Source organism: Diabrotica virgifera, chromosome 1, assembly GCF_917563875.1.
Source record: "Diabrotica virgifera virgifera chromosome 1, PGI_DIABVI_V3a".
Classification (NCBI taxonomy): Eukaryota; Metazoa; Arthropoda; class Insecta; order Coleoptera; family Chrysomelidae; genus Diabrotica; species Diabrotica virgifera.
In genome coordinates this window covers 102,093,251-102,116,605 of record NC_065443.1, presented here as the reverse complement: position 1 = coordinate 102,116,605, position 23,355 = coordinate 102,093,251, and the positions used below count along the sequence as shown (strand labels likewise).

Genomic DNA, 23,355 nt, shown 5'->3' with positions numbered 1-23,355 from the left:
GTACCTGTAACATATGTAGGCTGTAACATATTAAAAAAATTACTTAAATCGGACATCAGGTTTAGGAAATACAAGACATTAAAAATGACCCATTTTTTGGGGTGGCGGTTTTTTCTGCCGGTGAGTGTATTTTTCCTATTCTAGCATTGAAATTTCCACTTCTTCAGACTAGTCATTTTTTGATCATTTATTTATTTGTTACTGTAGTATTTCGTAGAATTTTCTAGTTTCTTCTTTTTTCCCTACCTCGAGAGCTTATACTGCTATGAAAAATTGTATCCTCAATTTTTTGAGGTCCAATAACAATTATGGCATTTCAAGTACTTCTTAAAAAACCCTGTACATTTAATCTCTATGTGATATATTAAGTCTATAGAACTGTAATTATCTCCAATAAATATTGGATTTCTTATTTTACAGTATTTCAAGATTGGATCTGCTTTAAAAGATCGTGCCACTATATTTAGTGATTTATTGGTGCAAGTTTCAAGAGTTCATTGTTTTGTATTTTTATGGATAATTAAAATATCTTGTAAGGTAATTTAGTTTTTTTCAATAGGGCTTCGCTTATTCATTTTCATTCTTTTGTCCCATAGGTACATAATTTACAATTCTTTATATGATGCTAACAATAGTCAGTTTCGCTGAATACATACACATCATTTACAATAATTTGAAATATTTAATTATATTATTCATCTTAGTGTTATCTTTTACTTCTTCTGTATTGCAGCAATTAAGGATTTGTTGCTGTTCCCGCATGTTTGTATAGTTAGTCACTAAACACCATAGTGTTTGTTTAGTTAGTTAGATTTTCTTTCATTCTCTTTATTCTTCCATTTTGTTCTGTATTCTTTTATTGCTCATTGATCAAGCAGATATTCAGTTCTTACAGCTTCATTTCTCTGTGCATCATTTGTTCTAGTGGATGATCGTCAATACTATTTTTATTCTTATGGGGTCTTCCTATTCGTAATGTACCGTCTTTTTTTCGAAGGTTGGTGATTATCATGACTATTTGTATTTTATTTACAGCTGCTCTAAAAAGTTGATTTGAAGAATCCTTTAACCATTCTCTGACATCATGGAGCCAAAAAATTCGTCTTGCTCCAACGCTTCGTCTTCTCATAATCTTTCACTAAATAATAGCTTGCAGAAACTGGTATTCTGTCAATCTCATCACATTAAGCTTGCAGAAACTGGTATTCTGTCAATCTCATCACATTACTTATACAGGGTGTCCCGAAAAGTTTGGTCATAAATTATACCACAGATTCTGGAGCCAAAAATAGGTTGATTGAACCGGACTCACCTATATACAATAGTGCACACAAAAAAAGTTAAAGCCCTTTGAAGTTACAAACTGAAAATCGATTTTTTTTCATATATCGAAAACTCTTAGAGATTTTTTATTGAAAGTAGATATGTAGCATTCTTATAGTAGCAACATCTTGAAAAAAATTAAAATGAAATTTGTGCACCCCATAAAAATTGTATGGGGGTTTTGCTCCTTTAAACCCCTCCAAACTTTTGTGTACGTTCCAATTAAATTATTATTGTGGCACCATTAGTTAAACACAATGTTTTAAAATTTTTTTTGCCTCTTAGTACTTTTTCGATAAGCTAGTGTTTATCGACATATTTTGAATATTTGTCGAATCCACCACATATTTGTATATGGTTAAGTACGATTATAGAGACCTGTTAATAATCTGAAAATTTATTTATAATTGACATTTTTAGGTATATTTTGAAAAAGAAGCCGCATCTCGATAAAAACTGGCTTGTCGAAAAAAGACTAAGAGGCAAAAAGTTTTAAAAACACTGTGTTTAACTAATGGTACCACAATAATAGTTTAATTGGAACGTACACAAACATTTGGGGGGTTTAAAGGAACAAAACCATCATAAAATTTTTATGTAAATATATTAAAAAAGAAGCCGCATCTCGATAAAAACTGGCTTATCGAAAAAATACTAAGAGGCAAAAGAGTTTTATAAACGTTGTGTTTAACTGATGGTACCACAATAATGAATTAATTGGAACGTACACAAAAGTTTGGGGGTTTAAGGGAACAAGGAGTTTAAATTTTTTATGGGGTGGACAAACTTCACTATAATTTTGTTTTAAGATGCTCCTGCCATAAGAACGATACATGTCCATTTTCAATAAAAAATCTCTAATATTTTTCGATATATTGAAGAAAATCGATTTTCATTTTGTAACTTCAAAGGGCTGTAACTTTTTTTATGAGCACATTTGTACTAAGGTAACTTAGGTTCAAATGAACTATTTTTGACCCCAGAATGTGTGGTATAATTTATGGTACACGACAATTAGACCGAAATCATTAGACCGAAAGCAGTAGACCGAACTCATTAGGCTGAAAAGCACTTTACCGAAACCTCACTAGACCGAACAGCATTAGACCGAAATGGTAAATAAATTTAAAAAGTTTGCAGTAAATTATGCCAAGATTTTGTATATCTGTCTTTTTGTTTATTGTATTTTTTTGTATTATTTTATATATAGACTGTGTAAATTGTTACTCTGTACAGTCTGATATGAAATAATTTTCATCCGTTAAACAAATTAGTGAAGGTAAAAATAAATTAAGGGTAGAGTGACGTTAACACCATTTTAAGTGTTTATAATAACCATCCAATTAACATTTAGTTGTAATTACGAGGGTCGTTTTTTTCAACCTCCGTTTGTCCATAAAAAATTCCCGTGAAGCGTTTCGCCATTGCGGTGCGCAGTGGGCGACAGCGCATCTCCCCCGCTACACTCTACATTAATCCCGACTTCCAGGCATCAGTCTGTACTGTGCTACACACGAAACAACATGGCCGCGACAATTAGTTCTCCCGCCAAGTGTGAATTACGCGCTGTCATTCGCTTTTTGCGGGCAGAAGGCAATAGTGCAGCTGCAATTCATCGAAGGATGTGTCAACTGTACGGAGAAGGGTTTATGAGTGATGGACTTGTCCGTGAATGGTGCCGAAAATTCAAAGAAGGACGAAATGATGTGCATGACGAAGGGGGTCAAGGTCGCAATTCTGTCATTACAGATGAGCTTGTTCAACGTGTTGATGAAGCGGTGAGAAACAACCGTCGCTTCATTTTAACATCGTTGGCAATGAAATTTCCACAAGTTTCATTTGACACACACACTTGACACATCCTTGATGTGTCAAGTGTGTGTGTCAAATGAAAGCGAATGACAGCGCGTAATTCACACTTGGCGGGAGAACTAATTGTCGCGGCCATGTTGTTTCGTGTGTAGCACAGTACAGACTGATGCCTGGAAGTCGGGATTAATGTAGAGTGTAGCGGGGGAGATGCGCTGTCGCAATGGCGAAACGCTTCATGGGAATTTTTTATGGACAAACGGAGGTTGAAAAAAAAACGACCCTCGTACATTAGTCTTATCTCTTTTACTGCGACAAGTAAAAAAAACTGCTTTTCGGTCTTCTGCTGTTCGGTCTAGTGAGGTTTCGGTAAAGTGCTTTTCGGTCTAATGAGTTCGGTCTACTGCTTTCGGTCTAATGATTTCGGTCTCTTTCCAGTAAACCATAATTTATGACCAATCTTTTCGGGACACCCTGTATATTGAAATTTTTTCTGTCTATATTTCATTGTCCAACCATCATTACTATCTTTACTTTATCTACAGCTGTTCTGAAGAGGTGTATTGAACTGCATTTTAACCAGTCCCTTAAAATTTTCAACCATCTTCAACCAACGAACTCTCCTTCTTCCTGCACTCTTTCGTCTTCTCATCTTTCCCTGTATTATCAACCTTTCTGTAACACCACATTTCAAATGATTCTAGCTTATTTATGTGTTCTTGCTTCAGTGTCAAGCTTTGAAGTCCATATTGTAGCATTAAAAACACGTAACATTTCAAAGCTCTTACTCTCAGTTCTAATCTAAGGTCTTTATTGCAGAGAATTGTTTTCATTTTTTAAAAACTTGCCATACAATAGCAAGAAATAGCATTTCTTGCTATTTCTATCATTGTTTGTGGTAGGTGAGCCCAAGCGGGGATTTTTGCAGTTACTCGAGCGCATCAGATTATCACATGGGAAGAATAATATCTGTGGCAAAAAGTTTATCTAATGCCATCCCCTCTTTAAGAACACACACACACACACCTTGTACCCTGTAAATGTACCCCTACCATATATTAGATCTTAATACAGGGGAATTCGTTAAGGGAGGTCTGAAAAAAAATCTATCCTTAGAAAAAGTTGAATTCGTCAGATTAAGATAAGGTAAGTTAAGTACATGCAGAAGAGTGTCATATTTTAAGAGTCACATATTTCAAAAATGTGACGGTTTGATCGGGGCGTAAGGAAATGCGTAAGTCACAAAGTTTCACAAGAAAAAAGCGAATATTTCGAGAAATGAACGTCAGATCCAAAAACTAAAAAGTGCGTGTTCAATATTTTTTAAAAATATATCGAATTATATCAAACACGCCCCCCCCCCCCCAAGGAGAGGAGTGAAGGGTAAATTTAAAATTTTAAATAGGAACCCCGCGATATTTCGCGAAATGTACATCAGATCGAAAAACTGCAAAATACACGTATTCAGTATTTTTGAAAAAGCTATCGAATGACACCAAACACGACCCCCCACGGAGGTGGGGTGGGGGTTACTTTAAAATCTTAAATAGGAGCCCCATTTTTTATTGCAGATTTGGATTCCTTACGTAAAATTAAGTAATATTTATTCGATACATTTTTTCAAATTATGGATAGATGCGCTATAATAGCAAAAAACGATTGTTGGAAATGGAAAATTAAATTAAAAAATGGAAAGTCCCCACGTAAATTTATTAATTAAATTAATTAAATGAAAAAATTTACTTACTTTGGTTTTTGGACCTAATCTTCACAACCTAATAGGTCCCCATAACGCTCGAGTTACTGCAAACTTAACATACGTTCCTCCCCTACTATTGATAATTATTTTCTGAAATCAATATTCCAAAATAGTTGTACTTTTCAACCCTTTCTATTTCTACATCTTCCAAATGTACGTTTCTTTGTATATTTGTGTTCTTTATTATCATATATGTAGTCTTTTTGTATTCATTTTTAGTTCATATTTTTCACAGAAACTGCTTGTTTTGTTCCTATTAGTTTAAGTTGTTCAGCAGAGCTTGCCATAATCACGGTGCCATCTGCATATCTTATGTATGTTGTTAATAATTCTTCCGTTAATTATTATTTCTTCACTTTCAGATAGTAATGCTTCTTAAAAAATGGATTCACTTTATACATAGTAAGGGAGACATAATACATCCCTGCGCAACATCTCGTCTGATTTAAATTTCTGAACTGTGTTCGGTGTCTATTACTACAAATGTATTACAATTTGCAATTCTATTACAAGTTCAATACTTTCTTTTTTTACTCTTCCTCAATCATATATTTGCTCAGTACATATTATTCTTCCTCTGATCTTTACCAACTGCTTTTGAGATAGACCTCTGTGTTCAATCTGCTGTGTTTAGCTGATTCGCCTTTCTGCGTTCCTCTGTTGATTTTCCTTGATTTAACGAGTTTTTTGTTCTTTTTTTTTTCACTCAGTATGCCAAACTGATTTATTACTATAACAAATTTTTAAGTGTTGTTATGAAGAGATCTATGTCATTTTTACCTCTTAATTCGTAGAGTATTTTTCAATTATTGTTCTTACCTCTAATCGTTAATGTGGTTATTCAAATTATTTTTTATTTTAGAGTTTCTGTTCGAACGACTAACCTTAAACTGAACTAAGCTTAAACTCATTAAACCGTTTTTAATGATTGAAACAGACAGAGGTCATTTTAATATTATTGATTTCTGCTCTTTTTTGATTTCTATTGGTGGCAAGTCGTTCAAATGAAAGTACTTTAACTTTATTATTTATCTAGCTCAGCTAGATTGAGTCGGTTTTCTCAATTGTGGACAAAATCAGATAGGCAGTTCGCATCTGATTTTGTCAACAGTCTGAGAGAAAATTCAGGCTGATCATCTGAATTTCCTGTATTAGGCCGCGTAGTTAATATCTTTTTATCATTTTTAAGACATACAAAGTACTAAAGTTCTTTATGGGTCTATAAATATCGGTATAAGAATATAAATTTAGTGATACACAATGAAGACCAATCCGGAGGATCCATGCGCTACTAACTTTCTGTTATATTCGTACATAAAAATGGTAAAAACTGCAAGATACTGGGTAAGAACATATTTTATTAAGGGGATGGGGGGTTGGTTTGAAATAAACGTTTCAAGCACATTTTTGTGAATTTTTCTAATTATTTTATTTTATTTTTAAATGATGGATTAAATGGATTTTACGGTAAATCAGTACTCGTCATTGGATCATGTAAAACAAAAAATTCAAAAAGATTTTATTGGCTTATTATTTCTCGAGGTAACGTTGTCGAGTTTTTTATATACATATAAAGATTTTTGAGTTTTTGGTGAAAATCAACAAAAAAGGTGAAAATCAACATATGTATTTATTACCGTAAAATGGGGAAACAGTTTTCAACTTTTAATATAAATATCGTAAAGTATTATGAGATCTAAGGAATTGAAACCTATATACCTCAGTTTATGGGCCTTGCAGTCCTCTACAAACCTACACCATTGTTTTTTCTTTTTAAGTACAAGGAAACAAATTTAAAAAATTAAAACATGCTGTTTCTGTTCACCCCATTGAGTGGGGTGAATAGAAACAGACACTGTTTTCCAAGTATATTTCAACTGCAGAACCTGTGGGGCTTATAGAAACAGTCAGCACTATCATGGAATGAAAAGAAACAACACTTGTTTTGATAAAAAAATTTATGTAATGTAAATATCAAATTATAAATGATCAAATTGCAAATGACAAAATGAATCATTGGTAGTCAAGTTAATTTAATTCTTCTTCTTCAAGTGCCATCTCCACGACGGAGGTCGGCAATCATCATAGCTATTCGAACTTTGGAGACGGTTGCTCTGAAAATTTCGTTTGATGTACATCCGTACCATTCTCTCAGGTTTCGCAGCCCACCGGTATGTTCGACCTGAACTGGATCTTCTGGAATTGGAAAATCTGCCACAGAAACACTTTTTCCATGCTCCACAGAAACTTTCACACGTTTTTTGCGAGGTGCAGTTGCTTCTGGTTGTCTGAGAGTTTTCAGGAGTTACTTGAAAGTATCGTCAATAGCAGCGACAGGAGTTGTTACTGTTGGAGTTGTGGCTCCTGAGTCCTCTAAAGATGATAACATCTTTAGTACTTGATTGCGACAAAGAGGCACAATACCACATTTTCTAGAAACAGCTGTCTACTGTGTTTCTATTTACCCAACACATCCTAAATATGTGACACAATCTTAACTAACATTCTGAAAATAGAAAAGTGTGTTATTTATACATTCTTAAAGCATGTTCTCCTTTTTATAGGTATATAACACTAAAAAAATAGTACAAATCAAGAACATAACATGATAGGATATAATACTTATATTTATTTAAAGTTTAGAGGATGACGAAATATCTGATTAAAACAAAATGTATTCTTGCAATAAATCTGACTCTCAATGCTGCCAACCACATAAACTTATTTTTCTCTTCAAATTTAGAGTGTTATCAACTTGCAACCAGAAATTTACCTCTTTATCACTACTTTTACCCCCTAACATATGACATAAAACTATTTTGGGAATTTTGTTACTTTATTTTCAATTTATTTTTGTCTATCAAATCGTAACTGATGCCCACCGGAATATATTTTTGAATCGCGGAGTAATTTACAAAAGAGAAGGGGAACAGCTGTGGAACTTTTCTCACTACGCTCGCGCGAAGCTGCTGTAAAGTGAGTCGAAGGTAGGGATATTCAACATGTATTTCCAGTAATTTTGTTCCGAGAAATCTGAAATTTTCAGACAGTATTCTTGATGTACATACTTTCATTTAAAATAATAAAAACAAAAAAATTTCAAAATTTTCAAACTATACCCTCCCTTAATATAGATCCCTGTATGATTTATTTTAAATTAAAGCTATTTGTAATGTAATAAATTGGTGGAAATTTTATTAAACAAATAAACCTATCATTGAAAACCAATAAAACTATCATATTATATTTTGAAAGTATGTAAACATGAAACGCTTCCTATCATTGAGATTATATTGAGAATTTTCATTTAAAATTTAAAATAAATTTTGATAAAATATGTTTCTTTTGTCTTGTATCAATTTTCATCTTCTGTCGGTCCTTGCATTTCATAAATAGTAGATAACTCTTCTTACTAAGCAATTATACTCAACTCTGTTTTAATCTTTTTTCCCATTTTGGCATCCATGTGCCATATACACTTGCCACATAAGCATAAGATAATTTAAGAAAGGTGAAAAGTTCAGTGGATGGAGTCAGTTTGATTTCAACAATGAACTTGGCAGGAGAGAGGCGATCTTTAAGATGCAAACATTAATACATAATAATTGTTTAGATCAAAGAAATGATGTTTTTCTGTTTCATCGATTATGAGAAAGCATTCGATAACGTAAAACACGAACTAATGATAAAATATATACACGACTTGAAATTGGATGCCAAAGATCGAGTCATTTCGAGCCAAAGTGTATTGGAACAAGACAGCAACAGTACGTGTTCAAAATTTCAACGAATCGGAAGATTTCTCAATAAAAAGATGTAGTCTAAAGGCAAGCGTCCACAGACCCGCATCGTACGCAACGGATTTTAGTTTGTCTTGTACAGAAACTTATGTAACCGCGTCCACTGATCCGCATCGTACGGATCGCATTATCGGCAATAATTGTAAGGCAAACTAAAATCCGTTGCGTACGATGCGGGTCTGTGGACGCTTGGCTTAACAGCCCGTTCCCACTTGTCATGTGTCGGATCCGTATTTTAATCGGAGGTTCCAGTGACAATGTATTTCATATGGAGCTATTCACATTTATTAAGGTACTAATACACTTTAGAAGACCAAAAATAATCATTTTTTTAGAGAGCACTAATATTGTAAGGGGCCAAAACTCGAGACCTCGAAAAATGATGCCGGACAGTTAATCTCAGGATTGGGATATCTGAAATAAAAAAATCGTACGGCATTTGAAAAAGGAAGGTTTCTTACGTGACAATTTACCGCAATTTGGCCAAAAACAAAAAATAAGTATTTTTTAACCATTAAAAACTGAAGAAAAACGGGCGATTTTTTAACAAAAATTTTTCAAAATTTTCGTAAAATCTTTTTTTTGCGGAATTTTTCACTAACGGTGGTAAATTGTCACGTAAGAAACCTTCCTTTTTCAAATGCCGTACGATTTTTTTTTTCAGAGATCCCAATCCTGAGATTAACTGTCCGCCATCGGAACTACTTTTTTTCGAGGCCTCGACTTTAGCCCCCTCTACAATATTAGTGTACGTGCATAAATGAAAAAGGATAAATTTTTGTATTCTCTAAGAGTTAAATATTAATATGTAAAAAGTTTTATGTTCATTTTTAATAAAGGTTCCGAGAAAAAAATCTTGAAAAATGCTTATTTCTGGTCTTCTAAAGCAGTGTTTTTCAATCTGTGGGTCGCGACCCCCACTGGGATCGCGAAGCCTTACTCGTGGGGTCGTCGACTGAAAGAAAAAGTTGAGGTTCTTAAAACACAATTTTAGTGGGAAGGATGTGCTTGTTTCTTTTTCAAAAGTTTATCAAATTGAGGTATTATTTTTAATCAAATCATTTTCAAATTGCAGTCTATTTCTCATTTTAGTTTTAAAATCTACCATTGAAGAAAATGTCAGTTCACACAAGTATGTAGTGGGGAATTGCACTAATAATTTAAGAGTTTCCCTTGCCAGATCTGGGTATTGGTGTTTTATTTTTATCCTAAATACGTCGACACTTTGCGAATAAAATTCCATTTTAAGCATGCCATCAGCGGCTAAATCTAGAAGACATTCTTTCATTTTTTTTTTGTTGACATCAGTCAGATCTATTGATGTGTCCGACAAAGGGTTTAGAATCCATCTACGCCTATTGTCAGCTTCAGAGTACAACTCTGGAAAGTATCTCAAAAGTTGCTCTTGTAAACTATGCAAGCTCTGTATAATGCAAAGAATGTTAGCCGATACTGCAAAACTTTGGTCTGCTGCATTATCTTCACAAATTTTCTATACACATGGAAAAGACTCAATTTGTTTTGCAGAGAGGTTGACCGCAAACGAAGTTTTGTGTGAAATGCTTTTACTTTGTCTTTAGTTGTTAAAATATTCTCTTCCTTCAAGGTTCTTGTTTAAATTATTAAATGGCTAAAAATATCTTCCAAAATGCTAATTTCAAGAGTCAACAGGGTCAAAAAAACCGTAAGCATATTTAGATTTTACATCTTGTAAGAACATTAACAATTCAGCTCTCAGTTCGAGAACTCTTGTCAACATCTTTCTTTTGGATAACCAACTGACCTCTGTGTGGTAAAGGAGATTTTGATGAAAATAGTCTATATCTTCACAAAGGATTCTGACATTCTGAATAGCCGGGTTTGCAAAGCTTTACCTTTGATAGAATTTACAATGTTTAATACCTCCTTGAGCACGTTATTTATATCATAAGGTACTACCTTAGAGCCTGTCGATGAAGAAAACAGTGTGTCCAGGATATGTTTGGCATTATCGATTTTATTTTGCAATGAGTTGTTTTGCCATTCATAGTTTTAACGCCATCGCTACAAATAGCGATATATTTTCCCAATCAATATTGTAGTTACAATTACAAGTGCTTTCTAAAAACATATCGTACAAACACTGGCCGGTCGGGTTTGCAGGAAGTGCTTTGCAAAATAAGATTTCTTGCATGATATTGTCATCTGCTTGTCTGCACAGTCGGAAACACCTGTAGATTCGTCAAACTGTAAAACAAAATGTTGGCTGTTCTTTAATTTTTGGCCCGCGTGAATAAAAGATAAATGTACCAAAATAGGAAAAAATTATTATCTAACGTAGGTATGTAGTTTTTAATTAAATTATTTCTTTGGCTTTCTATGACACCAGGGGCTCGCCAGAATATTTCAACCTGTAAAGGGGTCGCAACATCAAAAAGATTGAAAAACACTGTCCTAAAGTGTACTAGTACCTAAATAAATGTGAATAGCTCCATATAAAATACATTGCCACTGAAACCTCCCATTTATTAAATGTGAATAGCTCCATGTCAAATACATTGCCACTGGAACCTCCGATTAAAATACGGATCCGACACACAAGTGTGAACGGGCTGGCTGTGAGCAAACTTTATATTGATAATGTCAAACCCTAAATGTCACATCATTCAGCATGGTCACTAGATACTATCGAGTCGTAGAAATACTGACATGACCTGTACTTTTTTTTTCGTTTGTTCTATGTTAAAGGAATGTCTATTGTCTATCCATCAGTAAGCTGCTTTCTCTGTAGAATTTTGTAAGTACGGTAAGCGGAAAAATAAACAGTACTGAATTTCGTATGCCTCAAATTTGTATGTATCATGCGCCGAAACGTACTGAGTGGTTTCCGACCGTCGTTATAACGTATGTGAATGTCGTGTTAGTGTTAGATGCTTTAGGATGGTTCTCAGCTTAGTACGTTCTTTAAAGGTAAAATATTGCAAAACGTCTAAATTTTAACGAACCGCTTGGTTTGACATGAAATTTGGCATAGACATAGCTAACGAGTCAAAGAAAAAAAGTGATATTGTGCCGATGTGTGCTTTTGCCTTAGTGGTGAGTTTCACCCCCTTTTGAGGGTGAAAAATATATATATGTTCCAAATAAGTCCGGAAATGGATAAAATGACTAATTCTAAGCAACTTTTGTTCTATAAAGTTTTTTCACCAAGTTAATACTTTTCGAGTTATTTGCAAGTGAATATGTTAATTTTTTTACAAAATAACCACGTTTTCAGACGGTTTTTCGCAAATAACTCAAAAAGTAAGTATTTGGTCTAAAAAAATTCCTATCAAAAATATAGCACGTAAAAAAGTGAAAAACATGGTGTATATATTAGGTCACTATACCCAGTAAAAGCAGAGTTATAGATAATGAAAAATAGGTTCATATTCGTCAAATTCCAAATCGAATATTTTAACGTGCCATAACCAAAAACGAAGCACTTTTTGGGCAAAACTCATTTTAACTTTTTTAAAGTGTTTAAAAAATGCTTATTTTTGTTTTTTAAAAAAATTTTTAGCATCAAAAGTAAACAAGTTACGTTCAAAATAAAGTTGGTCCCTTTTTTTTTGGTAAGAAATCGGGAAAAATCACCCCATAATTAGCATTTCAAATGAACTTAATTGTTACCACTTCACAATTTTTTTTACTCGCGTATGTATTGATCATATTTATGATCTGTAAGTTTCATCGGTTCAAAGTCCTTATTTTTGAAAGAGCTGTAGTTAAAAGGGCTTGAACGAGTCACTTATCACGAGTGTATGCATATTTAGAAACACCGAATCTTAACCAATTTTTGTCTTACAGAAAATAAAAAAAATACAAAATATTCAGAAAAGTAAAGCCGACTTTTTTATTGTCTATGGTTTTTGGTATCTCTAACAATTTTTAAGTTATCTTAAAAAAAAACATTTTTTTCAAAATTAAATTTTTTAAAAATTTTACTTTAAAACTAATTTTTTCAAAAATAAGCACTTTGAATCGATGAAACTTACAGATCATATAAACACAACATAAGTAAAGTAACCTGTGAATCGGTAACGATTAATTTCATTTAAGTTGCCAATTGGGGGGTGATCTTCCTGATTTTTTTTTGCCAAAACAAAAGGGACCAACTTTATTTTGATCGTAACTTGGTTACATTTGATGCTAGAATTTTTTTTATAAAAACAGAAATAAACTTTTTTAAACACTTTAAAAAAGTTGTAATGTGTTTTCCCCAAGAATGCTTCATTATTTGGATATTTCACATTGAATTATTCTATTTGGAATTTTTCGAATATGAACCTATTTTTCATTAGCTATAACTCTGCTTTTGCTAGGTATAGAGACCTAATATATACACTTTTTTTTTCACTTTTTTATAGGCTATAGTTTTGGTAAGAAGTTTTTTTTCGACAAAATGCCTACGTTTTGAGTTATTTGCGAAAAACCGTCTAAAAACGTGGTTATTTTGTTGAAAAATGAACATATTTACTTGCAAATAACTCGAAAAGTATTGATTTGGTGAAAAAGCTCTATAGAACAAAAGTTGCTTAAAATTAGTCAGTTTATACATGGACTCAGCCTACAAGAAACTTGAGATCAGTAATTGATTACCTAATAATGAAACAAAAATCTAAAATAAAAGTGCATGACGTAAGAGTGTTTCGAGGAGCCGAATGTGGAAGTGACCACTACTTAGTAAAAGCCAAAATGATACTACCTCTAAGCGGAAATTGTAAACACCAACAAAATCAAAACATAAACGAAAATCACTCAGTAGAAGTTAAACAACTGCAGTACAATCTAACAAGTTTAGACAACGATAGTACTAGAGAATTGTATAAAAAAAGATTAGAGCAACAACTACCACAGGAATTCAAACATAAAACAACAGAAGAGCTACATAGAATAATAAAAAAAGGAATACATCAAGCCGCCAAAGAAGCCTTAGGTATAAGAGAAAATAAACCCAGAAAGACAAATAATTGGTGGAATGATGAACTACAGGAAATGAAAGAACAAAAGCAAAAATTATATCACAGATGGCTGGGAACAAAAGATCAAGAACATAAAAGAGAATATAGAGAAATGGTAAATAAATTTAAATCAACGGTAATAGAGTCAAAAAATCAAAGCTGGGAAAGAAAATGTCAGGAATTAGATACGTACATCGGCGGCCGCAAATCAAGAGAATCCTGGAGGTTTATAAAAAACATCAGATCCAACAAAACAGAACAAATAGCCATACACTCCATAGAACCTGAAAAATGGGAAAAACACTATAAAACACTGTTAGTAGAAGAAAGACCGGAATACAAAAACATAGAACAACATGAAGTCCTGATTCAAGGGGAGCCATTAGCAATCAACGTAGAAGACACTAAAAAAGCTGTATCACTGCTGAAAAATGGACGTGCTCCTGGTCCAGAGGGGATATATGCAGAGTTAATAAAAAATAGAACCAACAAACTATTCGAGATTCTAACAGAAGTTTTCAATAGGCACTTGCATGGAGAACCAGTGCCACAAAGTTGGAAAGAAGGATGTATTACATCTATCCATAAGAAAGGAAATAAGGAAGATTGCAATAACTATCGGGGTATAACTGTTACGAGTACGCTTAGCAGATTATATGGAAGAATTATAAAAGAACGCATATGCGAAGAATACCGCCCTTTTGAGTCAGAAGAACAAAACGGATTCAGAGCAGGACGATCCACAATAGATAGTATTTTCTGCTTATCCCAAATACTTGAGAAAAGAACACTGAGATCTCGAGAAGTGCATTTACTCTTAGTCGATTTAACAAAAGCATATGACACCGTGCCTGTTGCGAAGTTGTGGAAAGTATTGGAGAAAACCAGTATCAGCGTTACACTAATCGATGCTATTAAAGAGCTTTATAAGAACACAATAGCAAAAGTTAAAATAGGAAAAGAGGTGTCTAATGGTTTTCAGGTAACAAAAGGACTTAAGCAAGGTTGTTGTTTATCTCCCATACTGTTCAACATATATATCGATGAAGCACTCAGGCACTGGAAGAAGAAGTGTAAAGGGATGGGGCTATCTATTGGGGATGAAACGTTATATACGTTGCACTATGCAGATGACCAGGTAGTTATTGCCCAAGACAAAGAAGACCTGGAGTATATGGCTAGAAAACTAATGGAAGAGTACAAAAAATGGGGCCTCGAAGTAAATGTCCAAAAAACACAATATCTTTGCGTAGGAGGAGAAAATAATCCAGATGACCTCGACTTAGAAGATGAAACTATTAAGAAATGTGACCAATGTACATATTTGGGGGTAAAACTGACAAAGACAGGACGAAGTGATGAAGCCATAAAAGACAGAATAACCAAAGGAAAACAAGTTATAGGTGCGTTGAATTCAGTATTATGGCAAAAAAATATAAGACCGGAAACGAAAAAACGAATATATAATACCATATTAAAACCAGTAATCGTCTATGGCTCAGAAGTGTGGCAGTTATCACAAAAACTTAAAGGTAACCTATTGGCAGTTGAAATGGATTTTTGGAGGAGAGCAGCGGGAAAGTCTAGATTAGAACATGTGAAAAATGAGGACATCAGGAGACAAATGAAAGTACAAAGATCAATTATAGAAGACATCGAAAAACAACAACTAATATGGTACGGACATGTTAGACGTATGGGGGAAGAAAGACTACCCAAAAAGATATTAGAATGGGTACCACCAGAGAAAAGAAAACGAGGACGACCACCAACAACATGGATCCAAGGAATCTCAAAAGCAATGTCAGCAAGAAATCTATCTGAAGAAGACTGGCAGAATAGACAGGCTTGGCGAACGGGAACCCAAAGGCGTATTACGCTGTGAACGGGATTTATATATATATATACATTTCGGGACTTATCTTGGACATATATTTTTTACCCCCGAGATGGGGTGAAACTCACCTTTAGGGCAAAAGCACACATCGGCACCATATCACTTTTTTTCTTTGACATGTAAGCTATACGTATGCCAAATTTCATGTCAGTCCAAGCGGTTCTTTAAAATTTACAGCAAAAACCGTGAAATAATGTACTAGCTTTGCAGAGTCTGCTTTGCAGAATAGTACTCCAGCTTTATCCTGGAGTACTATTTTCGGTCATACGGAAAAGGTCACGAAAACGGTCCAAGCTAAGAATCAACAATGGTTTCAGCAGGACAACTTGTCACACGGCCAGAGAGTCTCTTAGAATACTGCGCGATAATTTTGGGTATCGCCTTATTTCACGTGGCAGTGATTTTCCATACTCATTGCACTCACCAGACCTAACGTCACCTGATGCGTATATATGGGGAATGCTGAAGAAGGCAGACCAATCCACCGTGTGATATTCCGGAATTGCGGAGTAGAATTTAAAAAAATTTTCGTGCCATAGGGCATCTTTAACATCTGTTTTATCAGGAACGTCAAGTCGTCGTGAATAATGTTCGCAAGGCTATATCTAGCCTTTTGTATACTAAATATCGATGGGTTTTTGACAAAACATCGTAACTGACAAAACGCACATTTTACAGGAGACGACTTTTTCTTCTACCGACTTTTTGGTTAATATAATTAAAATTTTGAAACATATGATAAATTAGTACATAAAAAATATTAATTTAAGGAAAAAAACTGTAATATAACATTCTTTTATTAAATTATGTAACATACGATAGTTTCAAGTTATCAATCTATAAATAAATATTCATAAATAACGTAAGTATCTTAAGAGGATCGGTCGTATTTTCGGCTGCAATGCTATTCAAATGGGGTTCATTTTTTTCGAATCCTGAGAAAACTACTAAGTATTTTTGAAAAATTTAAACGCAGAATGAAAGATTACGTTATTAGCGAGGGCCGAAAGTCCCTGAGAACTTCTATAATGTTTATTTTAATAAGTTACAGGGGTGAAAAACTAAAAGAAAATGTAGTGTGATTTTTAATTTCAAATATCTCATTCGAAAGAAACTTCTTATATATTCTAAGGGACTTTCGGCCCCCGATAATAATTTAGTCTTTCATTTTGTGTTTAAATTTTTTAAAAATATTTATTAGTTTTTTCAGGATTCGAAAAAAATGGACACCATGTCCGTGGAAATCGAACATTCGCTATCCTTGTCATACAACGCACTCATTCGAATATAATGTTATGACAAGACTCAAGACAGTGACAAGTAGAGATGTGTCCGACCCGCTATTTTGATATAGCAGTCCATTCTGCTACTGCTTTTTAACGCTTTTACGATGATAATAAAATCAATCAAAGAGTTGTTTATTAAATAGTATTGATAGTGTATTTAAAAAATAATAATTTATTTAAGGCCTACAATTAATAAAAAGTTATTTATTGTTTATATATTATTTATGGAAAATCCAAGTATTTCAAATCATTAAAGTTCAAATAAATGTATTATTTTATAAGAGTTTGTTCCGATAACCGTAAATAGGTACGAGTTTAGTTATAAAGTAAAGTGCCCATGGTGGCATAAAATGTAGTAAATGCTAATGCTTCAAGTACGTACTACATTTTTGAAGATTTCACTACACTTAAAAAGGCATTTGCTTTTCTCCGTAGTATTTGCTACTATTTATCAGCCTATATAGAAGAATATACTACGCTTTTGAAGTATGTGCTTGTTTAGTAGTATTTTGCTTCAGTTTAAATGAAGTTGGTGGGTGGACGTCTTCGGCGTAGGTATTTTTTTGTTACAATATGGCAGCATTTATGAATGTGTGTCATAGAAAAATTTACAAACTAAGAGGAAGATTCTTAATCTTTGGGGTCATTCTTTTATCAAATAAAATTTAATAATTGTGAAGAATATTAACAAATAACAATTGTTCATTTTTATCCTCGCGTAACTCTTTTGTCGCTTCGGATCTGAGTCACTCATTTTTACTCATGTACAATTCTAATAATTTGGTACGTAAAAATGTGAATTCACAAATCACAAGCACATGGAAAACTAATTTCATCACGATTGGTGTAATGCAGACACGGCTGGCGCTACGCTTTGTAGTAGATACTTCTGGTCAGTAGTAAGTACTTCTGTTGTGTAGTAAGTTCTTCTCAACAAAAACAACTACTTTTATGTAAAAGAAAATGCTACAAAGTAGTGACTTTTTGCTGAAGCAATAGCATCTACTACGTTTTATGCATTCCGCCCATTTTCTTGAGTGAATTATTAAATGTTGACTTCATATTTTAATAAAGATGATTTTAAGATTTTATAATAAAAGGCTTCGCTTTTTACGGAGAGTTTTAACGCTTTTTTTTCTCGAAGAAAAATAATAAAATGATATTTTCGGCTTCTTTTCCTAAGTGACTTCTCTATTGAGGTTGGCGGTCAATGTGGCAAATTTCTCTCTATTCTTGGCTTGATGAACTAAGTCATTTCCTGTTGTTTGAGTCCAATCTCTGATGTTTCGGAGCCAAGATTTTTTCTTTCTTCTTTAACCCCTTTTACCTTCGATCTTGCCATCTAATATTACCTGGAGCTGCTCAAATTCCCTATGGCGCATTATGTGTCCTAGATATGACGTCTATCTAATTTTGATAGTATTGACCTTACCTAAGATTTCCATGGTAACAGGACATTATTAAAATAACTTTACAACTTTTTTCTTTTTCGACTATTTGTATAGTATATAAATAATGGTAACCACTGAATACATAATTAGTGAAAAAATAATCCTATCATTTATACAAGTAAAGGTTATCCAAGAACATTCAAAAACTGAACGAAACCGAAATAGCCATCTCTACCTTTCTAATGACAATGTCACTGTCAACCTAATGTTTATATCTGCAGTTTCCATACCAGTGAGAATTTTACTACACGTAATTTGCCGTGTAAAGACAGAAAAAGTACGGATAGCCTTAACAGAAAAAATATTATTTATAATAAAAATCGACAAAGAAAAATAAAATTTAATACGTATATTAATCTGTGACACTCTGTGTCACTGTACTAAATGATGTTCTATTCAAAAAAATCTCAAAAATTTAATTTAAATGATACGACCGACGTCCCAAAAAATGTAATTTTTGAAAACTTCGTAGTTTTACAGAATTACTACCACTTTAAGAGGGTATTACTAAGTTTGAACGGATATAACAATTTTATAGGTGTTTTTTAAAGCTTAAGATGTAATCTTTAAAATGCATTAAACTATTTTGCTTTAGACATGAAATAAACAACTTCTTTTTGAGAAAATTAAGAAAGATAAAAAAAATGTAATACAATAACCCAAAAATATCAGTTAAAAAATGTTTGTACAAAGTCATAAAAACCATTTTCTGTACAACTTACCTAAAATACATTTAATAACAAGCTTAAAAAATTATAAATGTAATTTTTTTGAGCTCTTATGGTGTATGTCTGCGTAACTTGGAACCTATTGATAACTTTTTATTATCAGTTTAAAAAAAACTATCAGATATTAAATTTTATTAAGTTCATACGAGGTATGTCAAAAAATATGAATCTTGTTCAAGAGTAAAGTAGCTTTATATTTCACAATATCGAAAATTGTTAATAAAAAAAGTTGTTTGGCATTAAAAACTATGTTTCAATATTCGTTCTATATTGACTCCCTCTACATTTGTTTCAGGTTTCAGTGAACTTACTACAAGTTGTTATATTTTTGTTGCAAATATAATATTTATGATATTTGCACAAGAACAACTAAGAAACATAGGTAACATTACCAAATTAGTAAATTAGACTTCAAATTCTATTAAAAAGACAATAAACCATAAAAACAAGAAGTATTAAAAACTTACCGCATCTATTGAATAAGAGAGTCTATCAAAACTACTACTATTTTCGTTTTAAATTGTTCTAGCGAAATAAAATTTGCACTGAGTTCTAACACATTTAAGATAACACTGAGTAATCCTAAGGGAGCTCGCAAACCAAAGCAATATCCCTACATCTCATAACATACATTGCGGAAAGATACGCACTGAGTGTCACATCTGGTTTTCGGTGAACGAAATTCCACCGAAAGTCACCGAAGATTCACCGAAAACCAGATGTGACACTCAGTGCGTATCTTTTCGCAATGCATGCCACATGCGATGTAGGATATTGCTTCGGTATGCGAGCTCGCTAACGGTCATTTTGGTCATTTAATCTTGTCGTAAGCGGCAAAATATGCTAACGTAACCGACAAGATTTATGGCGTTTACTATCATCTGTCGGTACTACCTTGCCGTTTACGATACCAAAGGCACAAAATGAGGTAGAAATGCGGTGGTTACGATAAAAATTAAATTCAATTTTAGACACTTAGGATGTTATTATGGGAAAAATAATTTTGAATCAGCTGTAAACTATCGTAAGGAACCAATTAATATAAAAATCCCATTTTCCGAAAATTTATGCTTACGATGTTTTGTCAAAAACCCGTCGATATATCAATAATCATAAACATTCCAATATTCATTTCAGAATTGTTTATTTTGCCGCATACTGTACTATCGATCTACCGATTGAGTCTACCGTTATACAGTAGACTCCCTCTATAACTAGAACTGAAATGGCGGACTAATTACCTCGTTATAACTGGATCTCGTTATATCAGACACCAATAATATTGAAATGTTTTGATGCCTCTTACGTAGTTTATTAGGTGTCGATGGTCGCATAAATTGTAAATTTCCTACAATATTCAATATCGGGGGATAACCAGGAGGAAGTTTATTACAGGCGGCGGAGTTTTTTACAGCACTTGCCTCGATAATAACACAGATTTTGGTCATTTCTATATACAGGCAGTTGGGGTATTTATTTATAGCCTTTACTGCGCTAAAAACAGGTAAAGAAATATATTCTTCGATTTCATTTTTCCTCGTTATAACCAAACGTGCCTCGTTATAGAGGGTTATAGTTCAATAGGTTTTTCACTGGACACCTAATGTACCTCATTATAAGCGAAACCTCGTAATATCCGTGTTCGTTATGGAGAGAGTTCCACTGTATTGTTTAAATTTAAACTATTGTTACTATCGACAACTTTAGAGTAAAATCTGTTATGAGTTAGAGAATTAGAGAGGTAGACTTAGAGAATTTTAGTTAGATTGTATTTAAAGCCCAAACTTTTTTTATTTTACAGATACCTGTATCATCGACACCTCGGAGTGATATCGACACGACATCGGAAAGCGCTCTAGACCTCACCCATCCAAATCCTATTCCTTCATCTGTCGTTCAATCTATACCTGTCTACGCTCACAGTCAAAATTCCAACTCTTCAACAGGCACGGATATTCTGGATCTGAGCATGCCCGACAAGAACTCGATGACCGAAGTGTGTTACGTATGCGGAGACGAATTCAAGAAGGGCAGTCTCGATTTCGTGGCTTCCAAGAAGGATTTCGATTCTCCATTGAAGCCGTTTTTTCCTAGTTTAATTGAACATCCACGGCCTAGCAGAAGTCGACCGATTGATTCAGCGGGAAGGGTTCAAGCTTGCTATGACTGTCAACAACATCTGCTTAAACAGTGGCATGCTTTTCAGGTAGGAATATTTTAATTACTTTACTGCAGTTGTCAAACTAGTCTAACTATCGTTGAGTATTGAGAAAACAAAAGTGTTTGCATCATATAATAATATTTAATTTCCTAGCGGAATGCTTTCGGTTTGCAAAGCCATCTTCAGAACTATGGTCAAAAACTAAAGACCACTACTAAAGAGGGATCCCATTTTTTGTTTAAATTTTTTCTATTGAAAATAAATAGTTGAGAAAACTTGTTGTGTAAAATTGAAAATACATCTGACGAAACAACAGATTCTGTCAGACGGATCGACTTAAAGGTACTTTTAGACGGCCAGATCAGTCCTCCGTTCAGTCTCAGTTGCAGTCGAACTGTCAGTTATCTGTATTTGTAAACACAAACAACTATAAGAAAAACTGATACTGAGCTGTGGCTCGATGGGTACACTAAAAGTTATCGCATCAGTTGTCAGTTAAACTGATGTATAAACAAACTTGTCCGATCAGGTCTCAGTCGCATAAAATTATCTTAGCCTCTCATTTGGTGATATAGCTTCTCTCATGTTGGTGTCTTGCTGTTTTATAATTGGTGCTACTAACTGCAGCAATTCTAGATATATGCATCCTCACTCATTCTCAAATAGTTTAACCAATCGGAAGGTTCAAAATGAAGTTCCTTTAATAAATTTGAATGCAAAAGTGTATTTCTTTTCAGGAGCCAATTTTTACTCATCTACTTCCCCGTTTTCGTGGTTTTTTTAGTGCTAAGCATAACGCGCCCGCAATTAGGGCAACTTCGTTCATCACTGAACTGTGCAGTGCAAGACCAATAACAACTGACAACTAAACCGATTGTCTAACAACCCAAACTGTACTTAACTATTTTGATTATTAAATTATTATTGTCGAAACGTTAATAAAATTATTTTTTCAATTTAATTGTGGCTTATTTCCCATTAAAAGTAATTTATTATAAAAATGCCACAAGGAAATAGCTTCAGAACAACACCAAACTGTACTGAAACTGACACGGAACGGTGAACTAATCTGACCATCTAAATGTACCTTAAGGGGCTATCCTAAATAGTGTAAAAGTACGAAATTCATATATTTTTTTGAGAATTTTTAAAATAAAAAGTATTCTACCAACTGTTTTGAAAATTTGTATGAGCATTTATTATAAAAAGAAGTACATGTAGAACAATGTTCATAAAAAAATATTGAAAATTAAACGATTTACGCGCCATCTACAGACGCCGTGAAAATAAATACATAGCTCCACTGCTGCAGTGATTGGAACTAATAGAGATCCTGAAAACTTCACACTTCATCATTTTTCCAAATTTTAATATTTTTCCAAAATCCTAGTTGATGGTATAAGAAATAACATATTTCAATAATCACTTTGAAATTTTATGTTTTAGGATCTCTATTATTAGTCCCAATCATTGCAGCAGTGGAGCCATGTTTTTTATTTTCACGGTGCCAGTAGATGGCGCATAAATCGTTTAATTTTTAATATTTTTTATGAAAATTGTTTCACATGTACTTCTTTTCATAATAAATGCTAATGCAAATTTTCAAAGCAATTGGTACAGTACTTTTTATTTTAAAAATTCTTAAAAAAAGTATATGAATTTCGTTCTTTTACACTAGGATAGCCCCTTAATGTGTTTTTTGTGAAGTTCCAATGTGCCGTTTCTAGATATTTTTCAATTTTAGATAATGACGGTTTAAAGGTAAAAGGTTGTAACCCACAAATCAACTGTTTTCAGGAAGTAGAAAAACGCTCCATTTAATTAGTTTTATGAGCAATTAACTTAATTAATTAATTTTTTTCATTAATTTATAGATGAATTATTGATCTACAAATTAATGAAAAAAAATACTAGATTAATTCCTCATAAAATTACTCAAATGGAGGGCTTTCAATAATAGAAAATCAGATTCTACATTTGCACTTCACCTTATAGATCATAATCATTCTTTTAATGAACAGTTTCAAATTCTTTATATTAAAAAAAAAGCCCTTAAGAGCTATCTGTATTATAATGTATGGAAATTAATACATTAAAAATACAGATATAATTCTGAATGACCAACTTGAGACAAACAGCTCCCTACTCCTCAACCTATT

General features: G+C 33.2%; 1 protein-coding gene across 1 annotated transcript in view; it reads left to right on the top strand.

Annotated features, from left to right (window-relative positions):
* The window catches only part of LOC114333210 (uncharacterized), a 197,859-nt gene that overhangs the window by 75,898 nt on the left and 98,606 nt on the right, over nt 1-23,355 (top strand). The window contains exon 3 of the mRNA XM_050660558.1: nt 20,837-21,241. Coding sequence (XP_050516515.1) covers nt 20,837-21,241 — 405 coding nt within the window. The remainder of the gene's footprint in view (nt 1-20,836; nt 21,242-23,355) is intronic.